Here is a 14,708-nt window from a genome sequence, read left to right on the forward strand (position 1 = left end):
TTCTGGTTGAAGTAGAATATGAGGGCTGTGGAGCTCTGATTATTCGGATTAATCGGTATTCGGATCTACGGAGGAACATAGATCAGATGTTGGAGTTGGAGGTCATGCGACGTTTAGATAATCGTCCTATGGAGCCTGAAAAACCAGGTGACTTTATATATTCCGATGTTGAGCCTTAAAATCATGGTAGTAATATAATCCGAAGGCGAGGGGCTTTGCTAAAGAGCTTGTATTCAATCTTCTGCTACATATAGAAAGAACTTATAATATAATGTTTTGTTTTGTCAAGTCGGGTATCTAAACGTATATTTGGATCATCCACGCTATGCGTCGGTATCCAGAGAGCAATTAAAAAGCAAATAGAGATCAAATAACGATCAGAAAAAAAAAAAAAGATTGGATGTCAGATCGAAGCGTGGAAAAAGGAGAAAATATTCCTAATTTGAACGATCTTCACAGATAATAGTCCAAAGACCATAACTTCTCCCACGGCCGAGATCTTCCTGCTGGCCGTCGGTCAGTTGTCGACCGTGAGGGAGAAGTTGGGGACCCTGCATGTAGTTGTTGTGTAGATGATGCCAGAACCCGCGATGGATTATCATCCTATAAGCAATGAAGAGGTTAGCTGGAATATTCAAGATAAGGATGGTGACCCGCAAAAAGATTGGAAGGTATTTTTTTCCTACTTTTCACGGGCCGAGGAGCAGGTCGCGGCGAACCTCGTCGAATATCGGATGTGTCTCTCGAGGTTTAGAGCTGGCATCTACGTCGGCGGGTCGGACAAGATCGACTACGGACTCATTATCTTTGTGCGAGGGAGTAGGGGTGCCCCGTTTTGAGGTGGAGCTTCCCCGTCGGCTGTCTAGGCTTTTCGAGAGGGTTTGGGCGACGGAGCTCTCTTCAGTCGGGCGCTTCAGGCGGATACTACCCTTGACGTCGACATTTGCAGAAGCGACAGTACTCTTAGATATTCCAGGAGTAGCGGGTGCACCTGGCTTTTCCTCGTTGGCCTCAAGGAGGTACCAGCGTAGACCATCTGATAGTTCAAACGGATTCTCATCGTCAAAAGAGGCGCCATCACTGACATTCCCTAGCGAGCGTTGGTCCGGTGTGACGCCATTCAATGATTTGGAGAGATCCACAACGCGCTCGTCAATCTTTGAAATGCGAGCGAGGAGCCAATCCCGGGACTTGAGCTTGTGAGAGTCCTGCTCGCGTAGGAAGTAGTGTGGAGCACCAACATTGAAGGCAGCCCAGGAACGTATAGCTTGGTTACGAGTGGGTAGAAACAGGGCAAGATCCCCTTCCTTGAAAGAGCGGTAGGCGATCTTGTCATGGGAATCTTTTTGGAACCGGTGGTACTTCTCACGGTAGCCACGAGATTCCTTTTGCCACTTACGAGCGAGCAGCTCAATATCTTTCACCCGTTTCACGACCACGTCCCCGAATATAGAGACATCGAAGCGAGCTAGGCTTTCCATGAAAGTAGCAAACTTGACGTCTTCATCCTCAGGGCTATCGTCTTGCATCCACTCCAAAAGAGTGGTATCCGGTTTCGCAGATAGAATGCTAGACTGGATGTTGCTCTCCCCAATTTGAGTTAAAGAAGCATTGAGTTTTGAAGCTCGTTGGATAAGGAGTTTGCCATCCTGCTGGATCATCGCAAAGCCTAGCTGTTCAAGCATTTGCCCAAACTTTTCGACTTGCGAGTAAAGCTGCGCAGAAAGATCATGCGACTTGGCACCCCGAGCCTCGTAACGGGCCACAGCCTCTTTCTCTGCCGTGGAGGCAGTCTTTAATTTTTCGTCCCACTCTGTTTCTTTAGTTTTGAACTCCAAAGCTTGGGACTCTGCAGCGGCCAGCTGCTCGGCGATTTCAGCTTGCTTCCGCTCCGTTTCAGCAAGCCTTTCACGCAGTGCATCAGCACCATTATCTTCTGCCACTTGAGATTGCAGGGAGGCCAGGTTTGATCGTTCCTGGTTGAGTTCCGTCTTGGTCTCTTCCAATTTGGCTCTTGTCTGCGAAAGTTCTGCTCTCAATTTGACTAGTTCCGCATCACGCTCATCGGAGACTTTAGCGCGCTCGGCTAGATCGGATTCAAGCTGCGCGATTGTCTCTCCAAGGGACTTGTTCTCGGCCATGGCCTTCGACGCGCTGTCTTCGGCGCTTCGGGAATGAATAGATAATCCCTCGGAAAGCACTTCAACGGCCTTGATAATTCCAGGGAGCCCAAGAGGAACGGCGCCTCCTGAAGACAAGTTCATGAAAACGGCCTCGAGAGCGTGGTAGTTTTCTTGATCCTTTTCACTATATTCAGTCTGCTGGCGCTCAAGGTCTTCAAGCTTTGACTGAAGAACTTTCTCCATGTCTTGCAGAGCCTCGACCTGTTCATTCAGATCATGAGTCTTTAGGGTTTGCTCGTCAAAGTTGGCATGGGCAGTCTGCAATTCGATCTCAAGCTGGTGGACACGATCTTCAAGATCCTGTTTCCCATTATCGCGGCTATCAGACAGCCTATCCAATTCCTCCTCGACCTCCTCCGCACGTAGCCTCAACTTCTTCATCTCTGTTTCCAAGTATTTCCGCTCATCTTCAAATTCGCGTTGGCGTGCTTCGAGATTTCCAATGAGGTCTTGCTTGGTGGATTGGGCTTCTTGATACTTATCTGAATTGGTTTGGCGCTCGGCCTGTGCGTCTTTGTGAAGTCTCTGAACTGTCTCTCTTTCCACGGCGAGCTCAGCCTCGAGAGCTACTATACGTTGAACAAGTGCCCTATCTTCCGGGGACTGTGTCATAGATACCCGCCGCGAGGATACGGAAGAACGCCTTGAAAGAGTATCGGGATATGGCGATGCCGGCGAACTAGGAAAATCTGGTCCAAAATTGCCACTAGAAGGACGACTGAAGTGGCTTTGGCGATGAAGCAGGTCCTCTAATTTTCGAATACGACTTTCGGACCCTTTCAACCTCTCCTCTAGTTTCGTCTTATCTTGTTGCAGGCTTTGAACCATATCATCACCACGGAGCAACATGGAACTTCGACCGAGGTCAAACACACTGCCATTCTTGAATGCTGCCTTAGCTCGTCGTCTTTGCTGGCGACTGGGAGCATCCAAGTCTTTGAACCTTTGGGATAAATCATTCACAATATTTGTGAGCGAGTTTTTAGACCGTAACTCTTCGATATATATCTCAATTTCTTTCCGGTTGACTTCGGGCCATTCTTCATCTTGCCCTTGAAGGTTGACTTCGATACCTGGGGTTGCAGAGTCTCCAAAGGAGACGTAGTCGCCCATGTTCTTCAACCACTTCTTCCGCCGGTTCTGCTCCTCGTCTCTCAAGATAGCCATCTCCTCCGCCAAACTTAAAGAATCTGCCTTGATCTTCACACCCCATTCCCGCCTCCGAACACACTCGATGAGAATGGATCCGTATGTCATTGGCATCTGGAAAACAGAGTAAAGGATATCAAATGCGTTGCTTTTGACATCAAGATTGACAAGTTGAGCATGGGCGTCAGCCAGCCGGGATTCAATAAACGAGATCGTGCGCATATGTTGAAGGGCAGTCTTCTCGGCGGCACTGCGGCGACGTACAGCTTGCTCGAGGGCGTGCTGAATGTCCCCGCCAAGCTCGAGCAGACTTGGAAGAAGGTTCTGGGTATGATTGAGGGCAAGTCTTGAGACATTTGCCAACATCTTCTGGTTATTAGGCAGGCTGAGGACGTGTTCATAGTCGGATCCGATTTTCTTCGCGATAGTTTCCACCTCTGTAAGCATACCGTCGTCTTCTTCGATAGGCGAAAGAAGTACATCGCCTACAAGGTGTTGCGTATCGGAGGCAAGATCACCAATTGTTTTTTCGATGTCGTGAACCTGACCCGCAAAGCGCGGGGATACAACCGCCGCGTCAGCGCCAGCTTGTAGAACCTCGCCCACATCGACAAATTCGCGGAGAGACCCAGTAAGGCGATTATTATCCACCTTTGGCGTAGAGGGCCGGCCGAGAATAGGAAAATCCTTCCGTGCTGGGATGGTCTCCAGTACCGCTAGAGCGCGTTGCCAGCCGTTTAGAGCAGCTTGCTGCTCCTCCAGTAGATTATTCGCCCATGTCTGAGCTTCTTGAAACCGATGCTCTAAGTTACCCACGTGAGACTTGAGGTTCTCCATCGCGACACCTACAGCCCGATTGATGACATCAGTCCGCTCATTATGCTCACGAGTGATCTTCTCAGTCGTTCCACAGCGGGCAGATAGATCCAAGGCCCAGCTCCGTCTTGCCATGAATAGATTCCGCCATGCTTGTAGATCATTCTGGTCTGAAAGGGACGCCGGTGGACTGCTGGGCCGAAAGGGTTCTGGGGTAGGTAGGTCTGGGAGCTCGATGTCGCCGGGTTCGCTAATGTATTGTCGATCATATACAAATATTTCTGTCTGTTAAAGAATTCATATTAACACAGTTGGATCTCAAGTACAGTGATGATGTCTTGTGGTGGTAGCTCCATACCTCAGCGGCAAGCGTTTGGGTCTTGACGTTCTTCCCCCGGGCAGTCATCAATATTTGCCTCCCAGGAGGTATTGACGTATTGCGGACGATCCATAATTTCAGTGATTCAGGACTGTGGATGAAATGCTGCATCAGCTTACATGTCGCATAAGTTAGGGACGTAAGGGTATCCGCAAGCGAACAATATCGGAGATACGTACGATGCGAAGTTTACTGGATCAGCCAGTATATGCTCACCGGAGTGAGCGATAAAGATATGCAAAGACATTTAGTGATTTCCCCCTCCTCATTACCGAGCTTAAAGGCTCGAGTAATTTCAATGAAGTAGGAGGGGAGAGTGAGTTAAGCTGGGAGCAATGGGGACGTGAGGCTCTCCAAGTGATCGTAATCTCCACCGCCTCCGACCATATCACAAGGCACATTGTGATCCACCCGATCTTCCCTCATGCTCCAAACATGGCTGAAAAACATGGCCGGTTGCCACATTTACGTCCAGCTGAAGTGACTCTTCTTAACCTCGCTTCAGATGACTCGCGTGATGTCGTGACTTTTTCGGATAAAGAGCAGATGATTCTGCGACTCATGAACGGCATCCAGGAACAACGGCTGGAGAAGGCGTTTCTGGAACAAAGTAGGTATAAAATTGAGGGTCTTCATTTTTTTCGAAATTCATTTCATTCTTACTTAATTCTTGCTGATTACTTACACAGAATTGGAGTCATTGTCCGGTGAAAATGCGCAAGAGCAATTCGAAGCCTCCGAGCGTGAGTATCTAGAGGCGCGAGCTACCTACACAGTCAGAAAGAAGGCCGCTACAACAATCCTCATGACTGATCCTATCCTCAAGGCGGTTCATCTGAATGCCACAACTCCGCCCGAACGGCATGTGCTCCCTAACTTATCTTTCTAACACTATGTCTAATGGCATATTAATTAGGGCGCTTTTCCGTCTTATCAACCGCCGGGATGTGCTTGCACTCGCACATGAGAACCTCGCTACAACTCATGACGAAGTATTGAAAAAGCTTTCAGATACAGAACTTGAAAATCTGCAGATTAACCACGAGAATCAAGAGCTCGTGCGCGAGCTCCAAGATCTTGTTAGACAAGACTCTTCGTGGGAGGAGAAGCTCAAGGATGAGAAACTGACTTCTCAACTTTCTAGTCTGGCGATCGAGCTCAAGGCCAATAGAGCGAAATGGGAGACTATGAAGCATGTTGCCAGCGCTATGGTGGTTGGCAGTGGACTCAACTGGGCTGATAATGACACGCTTCGTGACTTGGTTCTGGACGAGAGTCTAGATGAAAGCGATTGATATCTTCAGGTGCGATTCAGGCGTTGCAAGTGGTGATACCCAAGAAATTCCATAGAGCAAATAAGGAGCTTATGAAGGAGCTTATGTCACTTGATTCTTGAGCTTCAACTAGTTAGTAGTAACATCAATAAGAAATTAGTAATAATTGAGGTTTAAAGACCTCGACCCACGCCAACACCATCTGCGAGTGCGCAATGATGGGCAAAGATGGGCAATATTTCACGCGTTCGCTGATGTTGACTCGATAGGTAGCCGTACTCAAAATACATACATATTAGGCCAATCTAGATTTAGCAAACCAGCTGAAACATACTAATAAAAGTAGGAGATAAGAATACACAGCAGAAATAAGAGAGCATTAGACGAAAGCATATTACACAATAATACAGACTCTATGACGGAAAACGGAAGAGATGGAAGGGTAAAATTACACAACCCGTTGATACAGTATACAGTATACAGCATGGTTGGAGAAGTGTGTACGAGGGTGTAACATGAAACATAAACAAAGCTTTAGTCCAGTAGTATATGTATCATACAGATACTGGAAATCAGGAGTGAGGGACACATCTATTTTATCTATCTGATAATCAATGATCTTCCATTTTCTGCAAGGGAATTGCAGTACTTAGCAGTACTTAGTCCACAGTAATTTCCCTAGCCTCCCATCATCCTAATTCCTAGCTTCTAATAAATGGGCCAATGTGCGGAGTATGCAGCCAGCCACCACACACAAAAGAGATGATAAGATCAGTGTGTGCTGTACTGTAAACATAGCTACCATAGCCCTGTGGTTTTGACTCTAGACCCTTGCCTCGCGCTCATTCGATCAGACATGGTTATTGCCGGTGCTCTTTCCAAGCTTTTTTCCTTTTCTTTTTTCTGGGGGCTAAAGCGTCAAGGTAGTCTATACTATAGGGCTTATTCTATACTATGTACTTCGAGGTATCTCCCACCTGGGCTTCCAATGCCGAGTTGATTAGGCTTCAAATTTGCCCAAGTGCTTCGGGACATGGATACTTCTTCCATAAGCGGTTTCATCTCCTTCTCGGACTTTTGCTTACCTAGGTACCTATGTAGATGAATATGGACTTACGTGATTGGAAAACTTGCACTTGACCTTTGCACAACCTCTATCAAACAGCCGTCAATTGCATGGGAATAGAAATAAGTATAAGTTAGCGCTTTGAGTTTGAGGGATGTTCTCCCGACATCCATGAATGTGCAATCATATCCAAGTCTTGCTGTCAGTAGATGTCTATTGCTATCATATACTATACTGCAGAACTTCTATATTTGGAGATGACATTTGAAGTTGTACTATTATTAGTGTGTTTAGTGTTGTGGGGGATTTGAGGGAGAAAGTATAGGATACAGTACAAGTGGTATTGGAGTGGTACTAGGTACTTGCCTTTGAGGTCACTTTACTATGAGGTACCGCTGTATTTGGTACCACCACACGGGTTAACAGTCGAGTTGCTCCACTAAGAGTTGAGCCAAGTATGTTACCGTCTAATACACTGTACTCAAGTAAGAGATCAAATTCAGCCCTTTTTAGATGGAATAAGTAGGAGAGAAGAGGTTAAACTTGAGAGGGAAAGAATCCAGAATGGAGAAAAAGAAAAAGAAATGTATACAATTTTTCCCACCTTTCAATCAAAAAATTGAGAAAAAGAGGAGTTCTTGCAATTACAATAGATTACCTACCACGCAACCCGTTACATTCCCTTGGCCCAGTAAGCAAACAGTCCTTGCCCCCCCTCTTTGCACTTTCCCTACTACTACTGCTCTCCCCCCTCTCACTCTTCTCTCTCCTACACTACCATTCTCTCATACTATTCTCCCACCATACAAATCTCAGGTACTGCATAATCCCACTCCGATCTATATCACCGCCTCACTACCCAATTTCTCAACACCACCCCATCCACCTCTTTTTTTTTTCTTAATTATTTTGGTCTTTATTCTCTTTTTCAACCTCGCAATCCTTTTTTTCCAATCGTCGCGAAGTGTCGCGACCGCGACCGCGTTTAATGCTATGTTTACAGCAATACCAACTAACTAATTCTCATTTAAATAGGCTCCTTTTCTATTTCTCTGAAATACCTTGACTTTTCCAAGTCAATTTTATTAGTGAGTTTATTCCTCGTTAGTATTTTATTGTTCGCGTTAAAAGTCGCGTTCGTTTGCGCGCGACCTCTTGTGTTGGCCTTGGTTATTCTAAGGCCGCCATTCACTACTTAATGTCCACCTTTTCAACTCCCACTTTCAATTCCTCCCATCCTTTACATCTATTCCTTCCATTCTGTTTCCTCCAAATTTCATCTCAACCATCTTTGTTTCTTTCTAACATTTACCAAAGTCATCATGCCTAAGGATAAGGCTCCTCCCCGCAAGGCCGCCAAGGAGCGCGTCCAACGTCGCAAGAAGGGTATGTTTCTCTCGTCTCTAATCTTGGTTTTCTAATGGTCCTAACCTGTGATCCACAGACCCCAATGCTCCCAAGCGTGGTCTCTCGGCATACATGTTCTTTGCCAATGACAACCGCGACAAGGTTCGCGAGGAGAACCCTGGCATTTCCTTTGGTGAGATTCATCCCATCTAGATCCTTCAATTCCATTGATCTCATCTAACTTCCCATGCAGGCCAGGTCGGCAAGACCCTTGGTGAGCGCTGGAAGGCTCTCTCGCCCTCCGAGCGCAAGCCTTATGACCAGAAGGCCGCTGACGACAAGAAGCGTTACGAGGATGAGAAGGCCAAGTACAAGGCTGTATGTTCCCACAGCTACTTCCCAAATGATGAACAGACTAGACTAACAATTTCCTCACAGGAGGGCGACGAAGAGGAGGAGGAGGAGTCGTCCTAGACTTCTCGCAAACAAGATTTGCGTAGTCGGCGTTTATCTTCGAGGTTCCTCTGATCCTCATTGTTATTTTCCTTTGCGTTTTCACTCAGGTTAAGGGAATGGGCTCAGGGTGGTTTTTCTTTATTTTCTTTTTCAATGATGGGATTTTGGAAAGCCCAATATTTTGAGTACTTGTCTCATTGAAGGACAGTTTTTTATTGACATTCTCATTGCTTTGGAGAATGGATTGATCCCATGATCTTGCAGGTTCCCCTTATTGCATTCATCTTTACTAGTTTCATCAATCAAACTGCTTCCTAAATTACTTATTTACTCTGTATGGTTTGATGACCCAAAGCTCTGGACCTGGTCCAAGCTCCCCGCGGCAAGCTTTTACCCCAGTCGGTGTTGGTGCCTGGTTTGTGAGGCGCGCATACTCGACTCATATCATAAGAGTAATTTTCAGATTCTGCTATGGAACTACCTAATCACCTAATCATGATCCTGAAATGAATTTGAGAATTTACAATTGAAATAAATCATGGTTGTGAATCGTTTTCTACTTCGCTTCGTCCGCCAATCTCATATCACGATATGGAGAGCTTTGAAGAGAGCTCTCATGGCGATGCAGGCTCAGCCTTGACAGCAACATCCCTCTCAACAGTATCCACAACAGTCTCTTTCTCAGCGGTCTCTTTCTCAGTGGTCTCTTTCCCACTCTCCTTCTCGGCAGGATTCTTCTTCAATTCATGGTCGAAAGGCTTCCTTGCCCAAACACGTCGGCTAAATAGAAAACCATCAGCAAACTAGAATCAGCACGCCATCAGACAAGAATATCTCACCCGATTTCATAGCCGTGAATGTGAGGGTTTTTCAATTCCACCCGAGCCTTTGCCAGGAAGACCTGCACCTCTTCCTTGGTCCAGGGGTGCGGTGCACCAAACTTAGTGAGCAGCCACATACCATAGCCCTCCATTCCAGTAAGCCAATGAGCCAGGTTCAGGTTACCAGCATCCTTCAGCACCTTGTCCTTGGGCCAGGGTCCAATAGGCACCTTATAGACATGCTCGTGGACATCGATGAAGCCAGCTTTTTCAATTCTTCCACGCATCTTGTCTTGCACCATTAATGAACGGCCGGCTCGTTCAGAGGCTCCACCGAAGACTTCGGCCCACTGGCCTAGGATACTGTCCTTTGGTAGAGAGTTGTCGTCGGTCCTCACCTCAATATCGAACTCGAGCTCTTCGATCCAACCTCCAGGTTGGATATTGCTGGTGAAAGGGGTTAGAGTGGCAGGGATGTCGAATCAGAGCTGGGACTCACTCGTAGCATCGTTTGTACAGGGTTTCCCACCCTTCGACGTCGAAAGACCCGAGCATGTGGCGCATGTAGACAAAATCAAACTTTTCAGTCCATGTCCATGGCCGGAGAAGGTCATCTACCTCGAATACACAGTTTGGGGGCATCCAGGTCACGGGAGGGGGGAACAGATCTACACCATGGACCGTCGCTGGTCTTGGTCAGTGGGTGCACGAGTTAGGACGAATAACAGGCCTTACCAGTTGGGTACATATCAGCGGCATCACTAGAAATCTATTAGCAGTGAATTCTAGAGGTCCTTCGTGTAATTGATATTCTTACATAGCCCAGCTTCCTTTACCAGTTCCGACGTCGAGAATTTGCTAAACCGGGTTGTTAGCAAGTAAAGTTGCAGCATGGTGACAAGCTCTTACTTTTGGGGAATCACCGATGGGAGCGTGATGCAGAAGGTTGGGTTGATGATAATCAAGCACAAGAGCTACTAAATGACTGTAATAACCGGTTAGAAGGGCCATGGGACAATCGCAATCACGACGAAGCCGGTCGTGATGGGATCTCTTACCCGGTTTCGTAGGCTTCAAATTGCTGCTCATCGGATGGACTCCTGTTTAGATATTAGTATAGCAGTCAATGAGAGTGCTTTTGTGGTGATTTACCAATAATCCTCCGACTTTAGGGCTTGGTATCTAGCTCATTGATTAGTCAATGTGTTCTGGCGACATGAACAATGATACGTACCTTCGGCCATTTTCCATGCGGCCTTTGGCGATCTCTGTCGCGATGGAAGTGGTGTCTCTGGTTGATTATATATGAGCATGAATTGCAAATCTCCCATGGGACTCACTCACGATTGCCAGTCACCATTATCATATGATTTTTCTAATGTGTAAAAGTCGGGATCCTGTCTCAATGTCAATGGAAGCTCTACCAGAAGTTGAAGGAACTCTTCTTACGACATCAATTGGGTCCGAATACTTCTGGGTGGGCATTGTTATATTGATTTGCAGAGGAAAAGCTGACAGGGGCATATGCGGGGAGTTGAGGTGTCACTTCGAGTTTATTTGTGTTAAGATCGCTTGCAAATCATGTGATAAGTCTTTTTGTTTGAGCCCGACTAAAAGTACGAGGTCTTGGCTTGACTTGAAAACTGCTAACTGAATCTGTATATCTCCGTATGTTAGCGTTGTTGCAATTGATATTATTTTCACTTTCGGAAAATTACTCCGCGGAGGAAGTGTTTAAAAGTACGAAGGAAGCCTTTCCTAAGTATACTAGGCTTAGGTAAGTAGTTAAGTATATTATCAAGGTAACAACCTTGGAACAGTCTTCTACTATTGTCAATTGAAAGTTACACCTGATGTTCTCTATCTCCATTCGAAATCAAAAGAACTGGAAGTTTTCAGTATTCTCCATCCATGATCCTTGACCGTTCTTTCCATTGGCATTCTCCCACTCTCATCTCCACCACCCCACATTTCATTTAATTCAATTTTATGCCTATGGAAACAAGTCTGGGCCCAGCTGTGATGCTCGACCCACTACTCATGTGCTCCGTACACGTCAGTTGAACCTATATCACAAGCTTGGAAGACTTGATTAAATGCATGACACATCAGTTGCTGCAGATCTAGGTCGATGCTGCGAGCCCGAAGAAGCAAGAATTGCAGGGGTTCATGCCCGCCCAGAAGTGCTTCAACATAAGGCTAGTTACGAGGGCAATACATACATCATCTATGGATACGAATAATTCAAGAGCCTGGAACACTTTGGGAGAGAACCTCCCGAGGTTCCAAAGTTGGAAGAACAAACATTTTCTGAGAAGATCTTCCTTCTCTAACATCTATTTGAATAAAGATTTACTCATATATCGGCCCTGTGATATACGGATCACTTCCAAGATCCAGCTGAGCGGCTGCACCGAGATAGGACGCCGTTAACAAGCTCACCGTGGTGTCAACGACGATGACTCGATCTTCACTGGCAAGGCGACTACCTATGTAAGCTTTACAGTTACCAAGCCTCAACCGGCCTCATGGGGGAGACGCACCTTGACTCTGGCGTATGCTGTCGATGTTGCTGAATTCCACAGGGGAAAGCGCAGAGTATGCAATTGCATGCAATTGAAGGCCCACATGGGTTAAATTCTACCGACACACAGACATTTCAGACTCTGACAGGTGGCATTCGCCCAATCCCTTGAATACACCTGGTTATGCATAGTTTAGATTTGAAGTAGATATGTTCTCATAACTAATTATGAGGGAAAGACCCCTTCTTGGAATAGAGGTTAAGATCAACGAAGAGTTAAACCATCGAAGATTGATAAAATCCCAGTAGCCAAGAAACTGATGTCGCATGCTTTGCCGCCTCAACAGTCATATAATTCTTGTTTCGTACAATGTGTAACTATATGCACCCCACAACCATGGACATATTGTTCAAAAAAACATGGAAACTTCTTCGAACGAGAGTTGCTAGTTAGAATAATAGATCATAAGACATGAGAGATCTCAAAGCCCTAAATTATTGGACTATAATGGACATGGTTAGAAACAAAATAGTGTATGTACAGATGAGGGGTTCTGTTCCCACCGCCAGTTCCGCCCGACCACGTCAAAAGGGCAAAGAGCCGCATGAGGAGAGCTCCCGCCTTTTTCTCCCTCCGAGCTTCCTCTCCACTACGCCATCCTTTAATCCCATATGGCCTGACACATGGACCTGCGCGCGTCTGTTGAGCAGGTCGAGGACGTGGCGGCAGGGTTCAACACCTTTCGTGCCCCTCTGCCCGAGTACAAGACCGAGATCACTGGCCTTATCTCCGACCTTTATGCCATCAGCGCCTCTCTGACTAGTCTCGACGACTTATCCAAAGAGTCTAGTCTCCGTCGCAACTGGCCTCTCATTCATTCTGATCTGGAATTGGTGCTGTCCAGTCTGAGATATACAATCAAGGATATTCTTGTCTACTTCAACAATCTCAATGGCAGGACCGCGCCGGAGGAGTATAGGACTGCCTGGGTGTTGATGAGCCGATTTTTCTGGGATGAAGCCCGACCCCGACAGTCTCTATCAGCCCGACTGGCGACATATAAGACCGTGCTGAGAGATTTGAGAGACATATTACAAAAGTCGGTCAACTGCCTGGCTTGGAAGAAAAAGTAAAGTGCTAATCTACGAATTGTTTGTAGGAAAACCCATCATAACCCGGATCTTGCTATATATCGGGAAAACCTCCGGAATTTAGATGCAGTTCAGGAGAAACGCCTCGCGCCACGCTTTTCACGCACGCCCTTGGGTCGCAATCCATCCTCGGGTGATAGATATGGGCCGGAGCCCGTTAGTCCAGTTGATGATCGGCCACGACGTCGGCGATCCTATGAAAGACCTCGTCCTAAGCACCAGACATCTCCCTTATCGCCCCTATCTCCTTCATCTGGCGGTTTCTCGGACGTTCCGCCCGTTGCACCTGAGGCTCCCAGCTCGCCATTGACCGAGTCCACGTCTGCGACTACAACCACTACCACCCAATCGACTCACGAAGCTATTGAGTACCACTGGATAAAAGAGATCTTCACCCGCCCTCAGCCAGACCCATTGGAGCTTGCAACTGTGTCGGAAAAGTAAGAACCGGAAACTGGGGATTCTTAGGTTTTCATGTACCTTGTACTAACGCAATTGCAGAGCGGCATGCTTTGGCGATCCTCACCCAGGAATCAAACAATGGCTTCAAGAGCAAGGTTTCGAACAACTACTCCAATTGTACGTACTGGGGTACTTTAAACTTGGCTATATTTCCCGAAACTAAGAATATACAGAGAATTCAATGACGAGGCGAATTTGACCGTCTACTTCTACTTGAGAGAACGGGATCATCGCGTGAGAATTGTCCTCAAATTTCCCCGTCGGGGCCGATCCAGCGAATACTTTTGCCTGCCACTCAATATGTTGGAGGTTGTGAGAGACCGAAACGGCTGTATCCTTCGCCTGTGTCGAAGGCGACGCTCTGGGACTGAGCTAGTCTTATGGGCTAGTCTGAAATTTGCTACCATCGAAAGTAAGTATTAAACTGACTCGGTATTTCGTTTTGTATTCTGACTTGAAGCAGATCAAGTTTCATTCTTCTCTTCTTTCCTGGCGCTCCGTTCCCAGGATGCCGGCCATCCAGTAGAAGATATTCGAGACTATGAGCTAGAAGGTGAAGAAGAGCTTTATGGCGGGTGAGTTACTTTGTAGTGATCTTTCCTCACATCGCTAATTTGTATAGTCTCATACTCGACGATGACTACACACACGCCCTGCGCGTTTATCAAGATAATGGAACAGGAGCTGTCAGAATGCAGGCATCAATATACAAAGGGGAGATGGAACGGTAAGTACAGCTGCAAACCCTTAGCAAAATCTAAGCTCATCGATGATATAGTACCCCCGTCTGGACGGCATTCATCACGCAGTATCTCGGTACCCGTGGCTGGCTAAAGGAATACGATTCACGAACAGTGCTGGTGCGCACCCTGAAGCCAATCATTTTAATGTCACCAGACTACTACAACCCACCATTGACCAATCGTGGCGAGTGGATCTTGAAATTCAAAACCCGTAGCGGTAGGTACTTCACTTCCAGCCTAGTCAAACTGATATTTACTGTGTATATAGATGCCGACAGCTTCTTGGAGACAATGGAGAAAACCGCGCGCAGTATTCATTGAAATATGGTGTTGGAC

General features: G+C 46.7%; 5 protein-coding genes across 5 annotated transcripts; 3 read left to right on the forward strand and 2 right to left on the reverse strand.

The window, feature by feature from the left end:
- Window positions 1–689: 689 nt before the first annotated feature.
- On the reverse strand, window positions 690–4,774 carry atg11 (autophagy protein ATG11; the record flags this gene model as incomplete). Its single annotated transcript, XM_057210698.1, has 3 exons — window positions 690–4,433; window positions 4,507–4,618; window positions 4,707–4,774. The coding sequence occupies 3 exons, from the start codon at window positions 4,772–4,774 to the stop codon at window positions 690–692; spliced, it is 3,924 nt and encodes a 1,307-aa protein (XP_057060241.1).
- Window positions 4,775–4,962: 188 nt separating this feature from the next.
- On the forward strand, window positions 4,963–5,822 carry N7495_008048 (centromere protein H; the record flags this gene model as incomplete). The annotated part of the gene is made up of 3 exons (XM_057210699.1): window positions 4,963–5,137; window positions 5,217–5,388; window positions 5,444–5,822. 3 exons carry the CDS (start codon window positions 4,963–4,965, stop codon window positions 5,820–5,822), a joined length of 726 nt encoding a protein of 241 aa, XP_057060242.1.
- A 2,367-nt stretch (window positions 5,823–8,189) lies between these two features.
- nhp6 (high-mobility group nucleosome-binding protein) lies at window positions 8,190–8,688 on the forward strand (the record flags this gene model as incomplete). Its single annotated transcript, XM_057210700.1, has 4 exons — window positions 8,190–8,253; window positions 8,312–8,407; window positions 8,468–8,592; window positions 8,653–8,688. The coding sequence occupies 4 exons, from the start codon at window positions 8,190–8,192 to the stop codon at window positions 8,686–8,688; spliced, it is 321 nt and encodes a 106-aa protein (XP_057060243.1).
- A 596-nt stretch (window positions 8,689–9,284) lies between these two features.
- Window positions 9,285–10,976, reverse strand: N7495_008050 (class I SAM-dependent methyltransferase; the record flags this gene model as incomplete). Its single annotated transcript, XM_057210701.1, has 11 exons — window positions 9,285–9,450; window positions 9,510–9,938; window positions 9,991–10,177; window positions 10,227–10,252; window positions 10,309–10,349; window positions 10,401–10,476; window positions 10,550–10,591; window positions 10,644–10,673; window positions 10,726–10,782; window positions 10,836–10,888; window positions 10,941–10,976. 11 exons carry the CDS (start codon window positions 10,974–10,976, stop codon window positions 9,285–9,287), a joined length of 1,143 nt encoding a protein of 380 aa, XP_057060244.1.
- A 1,723-nt stretch (window positions 10,977–12,699) lies between these two features.
- On the forward strand, window positions 12,700–14,693 carry N7495_008051 (uncharacterized protein; the record flags this gene model as incomplete). Its single annotated transcript, XM_057210702.1, has 8 exons — window positions 12,700–13,115; window positions 13,176–13,607; window positions 13,669–13,746; window positions 13,803–14,041; window positions 14,093–14,204; window positions 14,252–14,356; window positions 14,408–14,589; window positions 14,641–14,693. The coding sequence occupies 8 exons, from the start codon at window positions 12,700–12,702 to the stop codon at window positions 14,691–14,693; spliced, it is 1,617 nt and encodes a 538-aa protein (XP_057060245.1).
- Between the last annotated feature and the right edge of the window lie 15 nt (window positions 14,694–14,708).

The sequence above is a fragment of the Penicillium taxi genome (assembly GCF_028828555.1).
Source record: "Penicillium taxi strain IBT 34144 chromosome Unknown utg000005l_segment0_segment0, whole genome shotgun sequence".
Taxonomy (NCBI): domain Eukaryota; kingdom Fungi; phylum Ascomycota; class Eurotiomycetes; order Eurotiales; family Aspergillaceae; genus Penicillium; species Penicillium taxi.